This window comes from Babylonia areolata, chromosome 10 (genome assembly GCF_041734735.1).
Source record: "Babylonia areolata isolate BAREFJ2019XMU chromosome 10, ASM4173473v1, whole genome shotgun sequence".
Taxonomy (NCBI): domain Eukaryota; kingdom Metazoa; phylum Mollusca; class Gastropoda; order Neogastropoda; family Buccinidae; genus Babylonia; species Babylonia areolata.
The window spans coordinates 11,507,181-11,523,042 of record NC_134885.1 but is presented as its reverse complement, the minus strand read 5'-3'; the positions used below and the strand labels follow the sequence as shown (position 1 = coordinate 11,523,042).

Sequence of the window (15,862 nt, the reverse complement as noted above, 5' to 3'; positions counted from 1 at the left end):
GTGGTTGGTGAATTGGGGGTGGGGAGTGTGGGGGAGGGGGAGAGCAGGAGAATGAGGGAAAAAAACCGTCACGTGTCTGAGTGAGACAGCCAGACAGGCAGTTACCCAAGCAGAGGCGTACATAAAAAGGGGGGGTTGCTTGCTCCGAGCAGAAGCGATTTCAGAACCAAACAACAACGCCACCAACATCAACAACAACAAGAACACCGAACAAAAATTGACCTTTTAAAACGACCGAAAGGCAAGACACACAGGTCGTTGAAATACTCAGCCAGGCAAGACACACAGGTCGTTGAAATACTCAGCCAGGCAAGACACACAGGTCGTTGAAATACTCAGCTCTTTACGAACAGAGGCGAACAAGTTCTCCGGGTGAGAAGCAGACGACAACAGCACCGGACGAAGTTTGAAGAAATTCAAGAACCGGCGTGATTACGATTTCTGCCACCGATACTTGTGTCAACGGCCAACTGCAGTTTTTGACGACGTGTAGAAGGTAACAGTGTGTTAAAGCATCCGTTTATTTCTTATTGTTGTTGTTGTTGGGTTGTTTTAATTTCCCGCTCAATTGGAAAGGGAGAGACTTTTGCTTATCTTCCGAGTCGAGTCGCTAAGAGGATAAAAACTTGAATTTTGTGTGATCAGTTGTTGAATCCCCCATCTGTTGCAAGGTGGACGTTATTGTTGTGTTGTGTTGTGTGTGTGTGTGTGTGTGTGTGTGTGTGTGTGTGTGTGTGTGTGTGATCAGTTTCTGTGCTGTAAGTCTGTGTCGTCATCACCCTGCAGAGAGAGAGAGAGCAACCACGGGCTCACACAAGGTCCATAATATGCAGGATCATCATGAATTCGACAGTCGATTAATCATCTTTTTTCTTCTTCTTCTTCTTCTTTTTTTTTTTTTTTTTTTTTTTTTCAAAAAAACTCCGCGATGAATTCAGCTACACCCTTAATTGCAGTTTCATTGTTGCTGGATTTATAACATTTTTTATCTGAAGCAGATTTATAACATTTTTATCACTTGGGTTGCTTTTAAGTACGTATAATACATGACACTTTACGCTTGTCTGCATGGGGAGTGCATTGAAGTGGAAAATGTATTTCGTTTTCTGAATGATTTTCACAAGATGGACAAATCATATAATTCAAAGGATACTTACTGAAGTATCATTGCTTACAATTCTTCAGGCCAGTTACTCTCGACCTAAAATGATACAAGGTTAGCCCTGTGCCATTTATCAGTATTAAAAAAGTGATATATAATTTTCTGTCATTTATATTTATCGCTAGCCTCTATTTTCTGAGTTCCAGTTTTGCTATTAACAAGATATCAACCTGTTTTTGAATTCACTTACAAAACTGTACACACATCCAACACCCTGGCGAAGCTTAACAGTATAAAAGACATTTTCACATGAGGTCTTTTTGCATACGCTGGAACAGAATCATAAACACTCCTTAAAGCTTTGTGAAGAGAGAGAGAGAATACGAATACGAATGTTTTACTGATCGGGCCTTTGACCCTTATCAAGAGAGGTTGATTTGTTAAAGAGAGAGAGACAGAGAGGTCGGGGGTGGGTGGAGGGGGGGGGGCAGGGTGGAAGGCAGAACGTTTTTTTTCTGTTGTTTTCCGTTTGGGGATATGTAACGATTCAATAATGTGGAGTATGGAGGAAATTCAGTCAGGGAACTGACGTAGGCTGTAACGTGTATTAACAGGGGGTAGGTAAAACGGGAAAGCCAAAGTCACCACAGCAAAAAACAGTGACCTTCTCGCCACAGGCTGTATAACCCTGTTCCGGTAACTTCACTGCTGCCCCGGGTGTGCGAAGGCTGCAGGTGCAAAACGTGGCTTATCTTCTTTTTTTATTTTATTTATTTATTCATCTTATTTTTCTTTTTCTTTTTCTTTTTTAAGGGAGTACTGTAGTACTGTCACAGTCAAGCTGATGGTGCAAAACACACACACACACACACACACACACACACACACACACACACACACACACACACACACACACACACACATACACAAAACACGCGCGCGTTCGTACACACACCCGGGAAAATCAGTATAATTATAGATTTATCTGTTTGTCTGTCGGTCGGTCTATCTATCTATCTATCTATTTTTTTTTTAGAAAGGAAAAGAAAAGAAAACCAGTCAATGCTTATCTGCTGTTGTAGAAAGTGAAATATTTGTCCTTCTCTATCTTTGTAATGTGTACAATAACAACCCATTGTTCTCCCTATAAAAAGAAATCATAATGATAATCACCATCATCATCCATGTACGCTGCACATCTGCTGTAAAAGTACACACGCACACTCACACACACGCACACACACACGCACACACACACACACACACACACGGAGATATATCACACACACACACACACACACACACATATATATATATATATATATATATATGTGTGTGTGTGTGTGTGTGTGTGAGAGAGAGAGAGAGAGAACTTTATTTTATTTTTATTTTTTTTTAATGGAGAACATGCCTTTTCATGATTCCAACGCGTTGATCATGCCTTGAGAGCCTACACTAGCTTTTTGTAGTAACATTAACACGGGATGTCGAGTCTAAAGGCATATTGGTTTAAACAAAACTTTATTCAGTAAACATGACACACATGTACAGATAGACAGCAGAGCAACAACAAGCTAACAAAGCTTATATCGTGATCAGGAATGTGATTAAATACGTTTGTTTCGTTTGACGGATGGTGGACGCTACACAACTGCAATTATGTTGAAATACACATTTTCCAACTGCATATAAATGACAGTCATTGCAGACATTGTTTCCTTTTTTTTTCTTTTTTTTTTCTTTTTTGTTTTTTTTTGTTTTGTTTTTTTAGCAGCCTTGGAGATTAATGTATTAAAAGAATTTACAATGAATATTGTAAGGCATATTGACTGACGTCGTTATTTAATTGAGGCCCAGTCGTTCAGAGCTCGGAGTATTGGTTCGCTGTTCAAGAGGGTCAGTCCTGGATGCTTATGGCAAGTTTGATGCGTCAAAACTGATTATATTTTATGGAATATTGTGCTTTTTTTTTTTGCTTTCTTTTTTTTTTCAAGTGAAATTCATCCAATTTGCAGGAATGGGATTTTCATTTTTTTGTTTTTGTTTGGTTGGTTGGGTTTGGTTTTTTTTCCTGTCACAGATACTGGTAACTGTGGAGTGGAGTGATGGCCTAGAGGTAACGCGTCCGCCTAGGAAGCGAGAGAATCTGAGCGTGCTGGTTCGAATCACGGCTCAGCCGCTGATATTTTCTCCCCCTCCACTAGACCTTGAGTGGTGGTCTAGACGCTAGTCATTCGGATGAGACGATAAACCAAGGTTCCGTGTGCAGCATGCACTTAGCGCACGTAAAACAAACTACGGCAGCAAAAGGGTTGTTCCTGGCAAAATTCTGAAGAAAAATCCACTTCGATAGGAAAAACAAATACAACTGCACGCAGGAAAAAAATACCAAAAAAAGTGGGTGGGGCTCTCAGTGTAGCGACGCGCTGTCCCTGGGGAGAGCAGCCCGAATTTCACACAGAGAAATCTGTTATGATAAAAAGAGAAATACAAAAACAAATACACTGTTGAAGCATTAATTTTCACATTTGAATGTCATCGTTTAAAAGCTCGAAAAGGAATGGAGGGGTTGGATGGAGAGTTGTGTAGCCGGAGGGTTGACTTAATGGTGAATATTTGAAATGAATCGTATACAGTTAAAGCGAATTACTTAATCGATTTCATAAAAGGGAAGTCGTTGACTGAACAAGGGAAACAACTGATAGTTTGCAGGATCAATGATGGAGGTCACCAACCTTGTGGTCAACGGATCCACTGCCCAGACAGACAAGCAGACAGGTGAGTTCTTACCAATCATGATGGACAGATAAACAGGTATGATAAAATGAATATGTAACCAGAGTTATGCCAGAGAAATACATTTCCGAACGACTCAAGTGCAAGACTTGTATAACTGTCATTGATTTCTGTCATATGTAAAACTATAGCTGATGTATTTGTATAAATGGATAGAAGGAAAAATGTTAGCTTCTATAAAAGAAAGAAAGAACGAAAGAAAGAAGGACAGACAGAGATGATATTCATGCGCCACGTGTTTCGTGTTGTCGTGTTCTTTGTCACGTGCCATGTGTGTCGTGTTGTTAGTCACGTGACATGTTTGTCGTATTGTTACTCCGTGCCATATCACGTGCCGTGTAATTACTCACGTGCCATATGTGTTCGTGTTGTTATTCACGTGCCATATGTGTCCGTGTTGTTGCGTGCCAAATGTGTCCGTGTTGTTACTCACGTGTCATACGTGTCTTGTTGTTACGTGCCAAATGTGTCCGTGTTGTTACTCACGTGCCAAATGTGTCCGTGTTGTTTTACCCCACGTGCCATATCACGTGTCATGTTGTTGTTGTTGCTGTTCATCACGTGCTAATGCTGTGCCTGTTCCAGGCACGTTCAAGGTGAAGGCCGGCCTGGCCCAGATGGCCAAAGGAGGGATCATCATGGACGTCACCACACCCGAGGAGGCACGGGTGGCGGAGGAGGCGGGGGTAGGTGGGAGTGATGGGTATTGGGTGGGGGGGGGGGACGTGGTGTCGTGCGCGTGGTGGTGGTGGTGGTGGTGGTGGCGTTGAGAGACAGGAGACAGGCATCTGTGGGTGTGCACTGCGCATGTATAAAAAAAAATGCACACCTGCATGCAGACGTGTCTTCTTCTTTTTTTTCTTTTTTTCTTTTTTTTTTTTTTTTTGCGTAGGACGAGGGAGGGTGCTGGAGAGAGAGAGAGACTCTTGACACACTTCGAGGGAGGGAGAAAGAGAGAGAGAGAATAGTTTGAACAATTTTGTTTTAGCGTTGACCCCCGTAAAGAGGCGGGGGGGGGTGGGGGGGGGCTGCGATTAAGCGTTACGAGAGAGAGAGAGAGAGAGCGTGTGTGTGTGTTTAAGAGAGAGAGAGAGAGAGAATGGTTCGAACAGTTTCATTCACGTTTTGGAGTGGGGGGGGGGAGCGTTTACACATTAAGAGAGAGAGAGAGAGATTACACACACACACACACACACACACCACACACACACACACACACACACACACACACACACACACACACGAACATGAACACATACGCGCGCACACACAGAGGAGGGTTGGGTTGGAAAAGGGGACAACGTTAAGAGAGTCAGAATATGGAAAAATTACAGAGGAGGGTTGGGTTGGAAAAGGGGACAACGTTAAGAGAGTCAGAAATATTGGAAAATTGATATATTTCGTGCGTTGTTAAACTTCACCCCCCTCTCTCTCTCTCTCTCCCTCTCTCTCTCTCTTTATATATATATATATATATATGTGTGTGTGTGTGTGTGAATATATAATTGAATTTTCAGGCATGCGCAGTGATGGCACTGGAACGAGTTCCGGCGGATATCCGTCGACAAGGCGGAGTTGCCCGGATGACAGACCCCAAGGTGAGTGTTTGATGGCGACACTCATATCCCTGTTCTTCTTTTTCGTCTTCTGCTACTTTTACTACAGGTGCTAATCCTACAGTTACTACTTGTAGCAATAGCAACAGCAGCAACAGACTCCTTGTAGTACACACACACACACACACACACACACACACACACACACACACAAATACACATATACACACAAGCGCACACTCGCACACACGCACGCACACATACACATACATACACACACTCCCTCACGCACTCTCTCTCTCTCTCTCTTTCTTTCGCTCTCTTTCACACACACACACACACACACACACTCTCTCTCTCTCTCTCTCTCTTGCTCTCTCTCTCTCACATTCTCTCTCTGTGTCTCTCTCACTCTCACACTTTCATTCTCTGTGTGTGTGTGTGTCTCTCTCTCTCTCTGTCTCTCTCTCTCTTTCACACACACACGCGCGCGCGCGCTAGCGCACTATTGCAACAAAGCAGTACCCCTCCTCCGGTTCCGGTTGCAGAAAATCAAGGACATCATGGCAGCAGTGACCATTCCTGTGATGGCCAAATGCCGCATTGGTCACTTCGCTGAAGCTCAGATTCTTCAGTCCTTGGGCGTGGACATGGTGGACGAGTCTGAAGGTCTGGAGCTGGATCAGTCTGATGATGGTTATTAAAATGTTGCGCGTGATGATGATGGTGATGATGATAACGAAAAAAAAAAGATGATGATGATAACACTGAATAATAATGATAATAATGTTGATGATGGTAGTGGTGATGGTGATAACGAAAACAAAATGATGATGATGATAACAATGAATAATAATAATGATATTGATAATGATGATGATGGTGGTGATGGTGATAACGAAAACAAAATGATGATGATGATAACAATGAATGATAATAATGATAATAATGTTGATGATGGTGGTGGTGATGGTGATAACGAAAACAAAATGATGATGATGATGATAACAATGAATGATAATAATAATAATAATGATGATGATGATGGTGGTGATGGTGATAAAGAAAACAAAATGATGATGATATTAGCAATGAATAACAATAATAATGATGGTGATGGTGATCATAATGCTAAATATGATAATGATGGCTCAGTGTGATGATTATCAAAATGTTGCGAATGATGATGATGATAGCAATGAATGATAATAACAATAATAGTAATAATGATCATGATGATGACCATGATGGTAATATCGATAACGATAAGAAGAAGAAGAAGCATGTTGTGTTGTTGTAGCTGTTGCAGTTATCATCATTACAATCGTCGCTATCATCGTACTTTTTTTTTTTTTAACATGAATGATATGGATACTTATATACCGCATATCCTCGGTCGGAGACCAGGCACTAAGAGCTTTACAAACACGGGGTCATTTACACAACAGGCTGCCTACCTGGGTAGAGCCGACTGACGGCTGCCATTGGGCGCTCATCATTCGTTTCCTGTGTCATTCAATCTGTTTTTATGCACGCGCACATACACGCTCAGATATCATGTAACATTTTACGTGTATGACTGTTTTGTTTATTTACCACGCAATGTAGGCAGCCATACCCCGCACTGGGGGTGTGCATACTGGGCATGTTCTTGTTTCCATAACCCACCGAGCGTTAACATGGATAACAGGATCTTTAACGTGCGTATTTGATCTTATGCGTGCGAAGGGGGCTCAGACACAAACAGGTCCGCACATATGTTTATCTGACAGATCGGAACAATCTCCACCCTTTACCCACCAGGCTCCAATACCTAGATTCCAACCTGGGACCCTCAGATTGAAAGTCCAGATACGACGGGCGCAATAGCCGAGTGGTTAAAGCGTTGGACTTTCAATCTGGGGGTCTCGGGTTCGAATCACGGTGACGACGCCTGGAGGGTGAAGGGTGGAGATTTTCCGATCTCCCAGGTCAACATATGTGCAGACCTGCTAGTGCCTGAACCCCCTTCGTGTGTATACGCAAGCAGAAGATCAAATACGCACGTTAAAGATCCTGTAATCCATGTCAGCGTTTGGTGGGTTATGGAAACAAGAACATACCCAGCATGCACACCCCCGAAAGCGGAGTATGGCTGCGTACATGACAGGGTTAAAAAAAAAAAAAACGGTCATACACGTAAAAGCCCACTCGTGTACATACGAGTGAACGTGGTAGTTGCAGCCCACGAACGCAGAAGAAGAAGAAGAATAAAGTCCAGATACAACACAGTACAATACAGTACAGCACAATACAACCCTTATTGCAGTGCTAACGCCAGCTGACGAGGAGAACCACGTGGACAAGCACACGTTCACAGTGCCCTTCGTGTGCGGGGCGCGTGACCTGGGCGAGGCACTGCGCAGAATCGGCGAGGGAGCCGCCATGATTCGAACCAAGGGGGAGGCTGGCACTGGTGAGTGTGGGTGGGGTGAGGGGGGGGGTAGGGATTGGGGGTGTGGGAGGTTCAGTGTGTGTGTGTGTGAGGGAGAGTGAGAGTGAGAAGGTGTGCATGGGTGGGTGGGTGGGCGCGCATTTGTGGGTGGGTGTGTGGGTGTGAGTAAGTGTGTGTACGTGTGTGTGTGTGTGTGTGTACATATGTGTGTGCGCGCGTGTGTGTGTGTGTTTGTATGTATGTGTGTGTGTGTGTGTGTGTGTGCTTGCGCGACCGTGTGTGCCTACATGGGTACGTTGTGTGTGTGTGTGTGTGTGTGTGCGTGCGTGCGTGCGTGCTTTAGTGTGTGTGTGTGTGTGTGTGTGTGTGTGTTTATCATAGTGGCAGAAATGCAAGATTTATACTCAGTGACTCCCAACCCACCTTCTGAATTCGTGCTGTAGGAACCTTTCACCGACAGCCCGACCCAATCGCGTTTTTTTTTTTTTTTTCTTTCTTTTTTCTTTTTTTTTTTTTTTTTGTAATTACCCGACTTCTTGTCCGGAGCTCACGCTCGCTTGTCGCTTGGTTCGATGTGACGTCACAGGTGACGTGGTGGAGGCGGTACGTCACGCACGCGCCATCCAGCGACAGATCCGCACGGCTCAGGCCCTGGACCCCGCAGAGCTGTACAACTACGCCAAGGAGCTGCGCGTGTCCTTCGACCTGCTGAAGAAGACGGCCGAGCTGGGCAGACTGCCCGTGGTCAACTTCGCTGCCGGGGGCTTGGGTATGTATATGTGTCTGGGTGGGGTGGCTGGGTGGGTGTAGTATAGCAGTAGCGGTCTTTCTCTTCTTCTTCTTCTTCTTCCGGTGATGTCCAGCTGCCAACCTTGGCAATTACTGACATTTGGAGAAGCTGCGCGCCGTGTTAGTGTCGGACGAAGAGAGAAAGAGAGAGAGAGAGGTTGTTGGTAGAATGGAGTGGGTGGGAGTGGGGTGGGGGGGGGGGGGGGGTAGTTGTGCTAATTTGCAGTCTACAGCTGTATGCAGAGCTGCACCACAGCTGTTAGGCCTTGTCCCATCAGCAAGCAGGAGGCAAGTGGTGCCCCAGGGCACCCCTAGTGGTGCACCAAGCCTGCAAAGCGCCGTATCGGTCTCTCGTGTTGACACACCGCACATTCGCAAGCAATATATATATATATATATATATATATATATATACATATATATATATATATATATATATATATATATATATATATATATATACACATATATATATATATATATACATATATATATATATATATATAGATTCAAGATTCAAATGGTTTAATGACTTAAGCAACATGCTCATATCACCGTGGAAAACACGCTCCCCCCCTCTCCCATCCCTTCGAATGTTCCCTCCCTCCTACACTTTTCACAACATTCTATTGCTTTTCATAAGGAAGACAAAACAATATCTAACGGTATGTATACGCACAATCATCGTCGACTACTGCTGAGGTTGATATCTAAGTAACCCGAGGCCATCGACCCGATTACGTAGTCACAGAGAGGGAGGGAGAGAGAGAGAGAGAGATGGCCTAGAGGTAACGCGTCCGCCCAGGAAGCGAGAGAATCTGAGCGCGCTGGTTCGAATCACGGTACAGTCGCCAATATTTTCTCTCCCTCCATTAGACCTTGAGTGGTAGTCTGGACGCTAGTCATTCGGATGAGACGATAAACCGAGGTCCCGTGTGCAGCATGTACTTAGCGCACGTAAAAGAACCCTCGGCAACAAAGGGGTTGTCCCTGGCAAAATTCTGTAGAAAAATCCACTTCGATAGGAAAAAAAACAAATAAAACTGCACGCAGGAAAAAATACAAAAAAAAAAAGAAAGGTGGCGCTCTCAGTGTAGCGGCGCGCTCTCCCTGGGGAGAGCAGCCCGAATTTCACACAGAGAAATATGTTGTGACTAAAAAGAGAAATACAATATATATATATATATATATATATAGAGAGAGAGAGAGAGAGAGAGAGAGAGATAGAAAGATAGATAAGTTAACACACACACATCTATATAGATAGATAGAAAGATAGATATGTTAACACACACACAGTCCTCTTTATCTATATACAGCAAGAGAGTCAGAGACAGAGAGAAAAGAGAGAGATATACGCACGCACGGGGTTGTTGGTACTGTATCATGCCCCTCTCTCTCCTCTCTCTCTCTCTCCCCCTCTCTCTCTTTCTCTGTTTCTCTCTCTCTCTCTCCCTCTCTCTCTCTTTCTTTCTTACCTGTCTCTCTTTCCCCTCTGTGTGTGTGTGTCTGTCTGTCTGTGGGTGTCAGTGTCTGAGTCTGTGTCTTTTTCTATTGAGTTTACTACATATTATTTTGCTTCTTTCTGCTCCCCTCCCCACCACCCAACGCCCCCTCCCTCACCCTCACTCCCACACACCACCACTTCCCACACCCCACCACCCACGACCCCACCCTCACCCTCACCCCCACACACCCCACCCTCCCCCACCCTCACCCTCACCCCCATACCCTACGACACCCCACTACCCCCAAACAGCCACACCTGCCGACGTGTCCCTCCTGATGCAACTGGGCGTGGACGGTGTCTTCGTGGGCTCAGGCATCTTCAAGAGCGACGACCCGCCCTCCAGAGCCTACGCCATGTCCCAGGCCGTGACGCACTACAAGGACGCCTCCAAGCTGGCCCAGCTCAGCGAGAACCTCGGGGAGGCCATGGTGGGCACGCCAGTCAACCAGCAGCTGCTCAGGCCCCTCGCCGGAGGAGACCCCGCCGCGCAGAAAATTTGGGACGCCACTCTGGCGGCGGAGAAGATGATGAAGCTGAAAGCTTGAGAGGGAGTGATGGTGGGAGGGGGGGGTTGTTGTGGGTTGGGATGGAGGGGGGGGGGTTGAGGGTGTGTGCGTGGTGGGGGAGGGTGGGGTGGAGGATGGGGGTGGGTGGCAGGGTACTTGTGGGGAGACTATGTTGAGATGATGAGACGATAAACAAGAGGTCCCAATCCCTCCCCCAACCTCCCTATACCCCTCTATCCCCCCTCCCCCTGTGTCGTGTGCAGAATGCACTGACTTAGCGCACGTCAAAGAACCCACTGGCAATAACTAAGGTGGGGGAGTGGTGGATGGGAAAGGAAGAAATATCTACTTTGATAGTAGAACAAAACCACTTGCAGACAGAATAAAAGAAGGTGGGGGAATACAATACAATACAATACAATGCAACACAGTGCAACACAATACATTACAATGCAATGCAATACAATACAATACAATGGAACACAGTGCAACACAATACAACACAACAGAATACAACACAATACAATACAATGCAATGCAACACAACAATAAAATGCAACACAGTACAATACAATGGAACACAATACAGCGCAACACAATACAATACAACAATACAATACAATACAATACAATACAAGGCAGCGCATTGCAACAAAATACAATAAAACACAATACAATTCCCCCACATCCCCTATCACCCACATTGGACTTCACTTTCGCCCGCATTTAAAAGGGGGTCTTTTTTCTTTCCAGGGTCGATGTCGATTTCCGATGAATGTGTATTACTGTCTTCTCTTTTATGTTTGATTAAACACCGGAGCAATTTTTGCAATCTTCAGAATCATGTTATTTGAAGTGGTATTGCTTGTGTATGTACGTGTGATCTATTAAAAAGAAAAATAAAGATGACACGTGGAAGAACCCATAATATATAGGTCTCCTCACCGAGATGTTGCTCGTCCTTCGGATTTGAAGATGACTATGCCTTCAAAGATCAGATGGAAGATCGGCGGCTGTCGGTCCGAACACACACACACACACACAGAGGTCCCCGCCTCCCTCTCCTCCCCTCACCCCCTTCCTCACACACACACACACACACCTAAAATACGCACATACCCCCACTCGCCCACCCAAACACACACGTGTCCAGTCCTGCACGCACTCAACAACAACAACAACAATAACAACAACCCATCACTTATGATGCTGAAGAGGACATCGGTCGTTGATTGACCAGTGGTCATCCTATCGACACGGCCGATAATGACGACGACACAGCGACGGACACAAGACTAACAAAGGTGAACGCTCTGGAGTCTTGTTGAAGCAACTGTCTTTGTGTGTGTGTGTGTGTGTGTGTGTGTGTGCACAGGTCTATCGAGTCTATTGGTATCGTTATTATCATCACCTTTTTGTCTTCTTCTTCTTTCTTTTTTTTTATATATATAACCTTAAGACAACATTTTATGAAAGACGGTGGAGTGATGGCCTAGAGGTAAAGCGTCCGCCTAGGAAACGAGAGAATCTGAGCGTGCTGGTTCGAATCACGGCTCAGCCGCCGATATTTTCTCCCCCTCCACTTGACCTTAAGTGGTGGTCTAGACGCTAGTCATTCGGATGAGACGATAAACCGAGGTCCCGTGTGCAGCACGCACTTAGCGCACGTAAAAGAACCCACGGCAGCAAAAGGGTTGTTCCTGGCAAAATTCTGTAGAAAAATCCACTTCGATAGGAAAAACAAATAAAACTACACGCAGGAAAAAATACAAAAAAAGGGTGGCACTGTAGTGTAGCGACGCGCTCTCCTTAGGGAGAGCAGCCCGAATTTCACACAGAGAAATAAGTTGTGATAAAAAGAAATACAAATGCAAATATTTTTTTTCTTTTCCTTTTTTTTTCAAATCTGAATTTGTTCTTCGCAAAACACACATACAAATATATATTCTTCTACATTCTTTAGCCAGGGGACAACACTCTCGTTGCCATGGCTTCTTTTACCGTGCGCCAAGTGTGTGCTGCATAATGGACCTCGATTTATCGTCTCACCCGAACGACTTGACGCTAATTTCGATTTTCCAGTCAAACTTGGGAGAACGGGCAAAAGTGGGATTCGAACCCAGACCCTGCACGGACGTTGTATCGGCAGACGAGCGTCTTAAACATTCTGCCATCTTCCTCCTGAGGGTGAGAGAGAGAGGTGTCTGTGTGTGTGCGTGTGTTGTTGTTGTTGTTGTTGCTGCTGCTGCTGCTGCTGCTGTTGTTGTCTTTCTCAAAAGCAAGGCACATAAAAAAAGACAAGACGGAAAGAAAAAATGTCTTACCTGCGAAGTCCATCCCGGAATTCACAATTTCCATCACAGGTGATTACCTCCCTTTGCCCCACTGTCCGAAACTTTGGCAGTATTGTCTGGGTTTGGGTTTTTTTTTTTGTTTTTTTTTTTTTTTTTGTTGTTTTTTTGTTTTTTGTTGTTGCTGTTGTTGTTTTTGTTTGTTTTTGTTGTGTGTTTTTTTTTTTTTGGGGGGGGGGTGTTTTTTTTTATGTGTGTTTTTTTGTGTTTTTTTGGTGTGTTTTTTTGGCGAAAACATGGGATAGACCGCCAACTGCACGTCCAGTCGATAAAAGAGAATCATAGATTTCCGGACGACTGATGGTGGGTTTCGGAGGTATTTGCATTTCTTTTTATCACAACAGATTTCTCTGTGTGAAATTCGGGCTGCTCTCCCCAGGGAGAGCGCGTCGCTACACTACAGCGCCACCCATTTTTTTGTATATTTTTCTGCGTGCAGTTTTATTTATTTTTCCTATCGAAGTGGATTTTTCTACAGAATTTTGCCAGGAACAACCCTTTTGTTGCCGTGGGTTCTTTTACGTGCGCTAAGTGCATGCTGCACACGGGACCTCGGTTTATCGTCTCATCCGAATGACTAGCGTCCAGACCACCACTCAAGGTCTAGTGGAGGGGGAGAAAATATCGACGGCTGAGCCGTGATTCGAACCAGCGTGCTCAGATTCTCTCGCTTCCTAGGCGGAGGCGTTACCTCTAGGCCATCCCTCCACTGTGGTACAACGACATTCACTGGTGAAGATCCCTGCAAAACAGCAGATGAAGAAACAGCAGAAGTAGAAGCACCGGCTGAACTGGAGGAGGAAGAAGCGGAGTTGGAAGCTCTTTCTTTCTCCTCTCTCTCTCTCTCTCTCTCTCTCTCTCTCTCTCTCTCTCTCTCTTCCTCTCTCTCCCTCTCTTCCTTTCTCTCCCTCTCTTTCTCTCTCTTTCTTCCTCTCTCTCTCTCTCTCTCTCTTCCTCTCTCTCCCACTCTTTCTCCCATCTCTCTCTCTCTCTCTCACTCTTTCTCCCATCTCTCTCTCTCTCTCTCTCTTTCTCCCATCTCTCTCTCTTTCTCTCTCTCTCTCTTTCTCCCATCTCTCTCTCTTCCTTTCTCTCTCTCTCTTTCTCCCCCCTCTCTCTCTCTTCCCCCCCCCTCTCTCCTTCCCTCTCTCTCCCTCTCTGTGTCTCAATCACCCTCTTTCCTACTCGCCAGTGTCATGACTCCAATTCTAACCAACGATTCTTTATTTTTCTATTTTCTTGTTTTCCTGTGTATCTATCAAGTCTCTCCCTCCCTCCCTTTCTCTGTTTCTCTCTCCCCCCCACCCCACCCCACCTCTCTCTCTCTCTCTCTCTCTCTCTCTCTCTCTCATATCATTAATATTTTATGAATATAGGAAATGATTGCTTGCTAGAAATTCACTTCCCTTGTCCCATTAATTTATGTCAGTCTATCTCTCCTCCTTTAATGATTTGATTTTCAACGATAATCTGTCGTGTCGTACTTAATTCGGAAATGCACATGCTTTCATTTATGCCTTTTATTTTCATATGTAATTGTGTGTGTGTGTATGTGTGTGTGTGTGTTTTGCCTTTGCTTTTTTCCCCGCTTTTCTTCTTTGTCCTTGAGGGCTGGGTGTAAAAATGCAGCTGTGCTTTACTCCACTTCCCTCGTGAAATAAAAATTCGTTTCGTTTCGTTTCTCTATCTTTCTCCTTCTATCTTTCTCTCCCTGTCTGTGTCTGTCTGTCTGTCTGTCTGTCTCTCTGTGCCTCCTCCCTCCCTCCCTCCCTCTCTCTTCCTCCCTCTCACCCCCCCCCCCCCCCCGCCACCCCCTTCCTTCTTACTCTCCTCATCTCCCTTCCTCTTTCTTTTAACTATCCCTTTTCCAACCCCCAAGCCCCACACCCCCTTTCATTCTCATCAATTGTTTAACCCCCGTCGTTGTTTGTTTTTTTTCCCCCACCCTTCTCTTTCTTTCTTGTTTTTAAGCATGCGTATTCATGCCCACATGAACATTAAAGGCTCATTTATGGTCAGAACCTTGATGGAATCAGAGTTAATTTGCCATTAGCTGTAGCGAATACAAAAATAAATAAATAAATAAATAAAAAATTGTAAGTGCTGGTATAAATCAAGCCAACAGCGAGGTGGTCTTGGGAGGGTGACAAGTCAAGTTCGATTTTTTTTTTCTTTCTTTCTTTCTTTCCTTCCTTTAGCTTCAGACCGATAATCAATTATCATAAGCCTCCCCCCAACCCTTTTCTTCCTCCTTACCCCCCCCCCCTCTCTCTCTCCCGCTCTCTCTCTCTCTCCACACACACACACGCACGCACGCACGCACGCACACACACACACATTTTTTTTTCAAAGTCTAATTCTTGATGGCTTGTTGACAGGATAAGAACGAATCGATCGTTAGCTCTGTGTGTGTGTGTGTGTGTGCGTGCGTGCGTGCGTGTGTGCGTGCGAGTGTGCGTGCGTGCATTCTTGTGTGCATGCGTGCGTGCGTTCTTGTGTGCCTGTGTGCGTGTGTGTGTGTGTGTGTGTGTGTGTGTGTGTGTGTGTGTGTGTGTGTGTGTCTAAACGTCAAGGTGTGTTTACCATCAGAGTTATGGTGGTTGAGATAATAGAAGCGGGGGGTGCGGGGGGGGGGGGGTGGCTGGGTGTCGGGGGGATGTGGGGTGTGTGTGGGGGGGGGGGGGGGGTAAGGGGGTAAGAGGGCGGGGAGAAGGGCGGGGGAGGGGGGCAACATAATTCATTGATTAGCCGTTTACTCGCTAGTTGTCTCCAAGTCGAAGGGGTTGGTTGGCTGGTTGGTTGGTTGGTTGGTTGATTG

The 15,862-nt window shown here is 45.2% G+C and overlaps 1 protein-coding gene across 1 annotated transcript; it reads left to right on the top strand.

Annotated features, from left to right (window-relative positions):
• Positions 1-149: 149 nt before the first annotated feature.
• On the top strand, positions 150-11,525 carry LOC143286451 (pyridoxal 5'-phosphate synthase subunit SNZERR-like). The gene is made up of 9 exons (XM_076594022.1): positions 150-254; positions 323-496; positions 3,808-3,880; positions 4,484-4,584; positions 5,416-5,496; positions 6,003-6,123; positions 7,763-7,909; positions 8,475-8,657; positions 10,437-11,525. The coding sequence occupies exons 3-9, from the start codon at positions 3,820-3,822 to the stop codon at positions 10,730-10,732; spliced, it is 990 nt and encodes a 329-aa protein (XP_076450137.1). The 5' UTR covers positions 150-254; positions 323-496; positions 3,808-3,819; the 3' UTR covers positions 10,733-11,525.
• Positions 11,526-15,862: the final 4,337 nt, after the last annotated feature.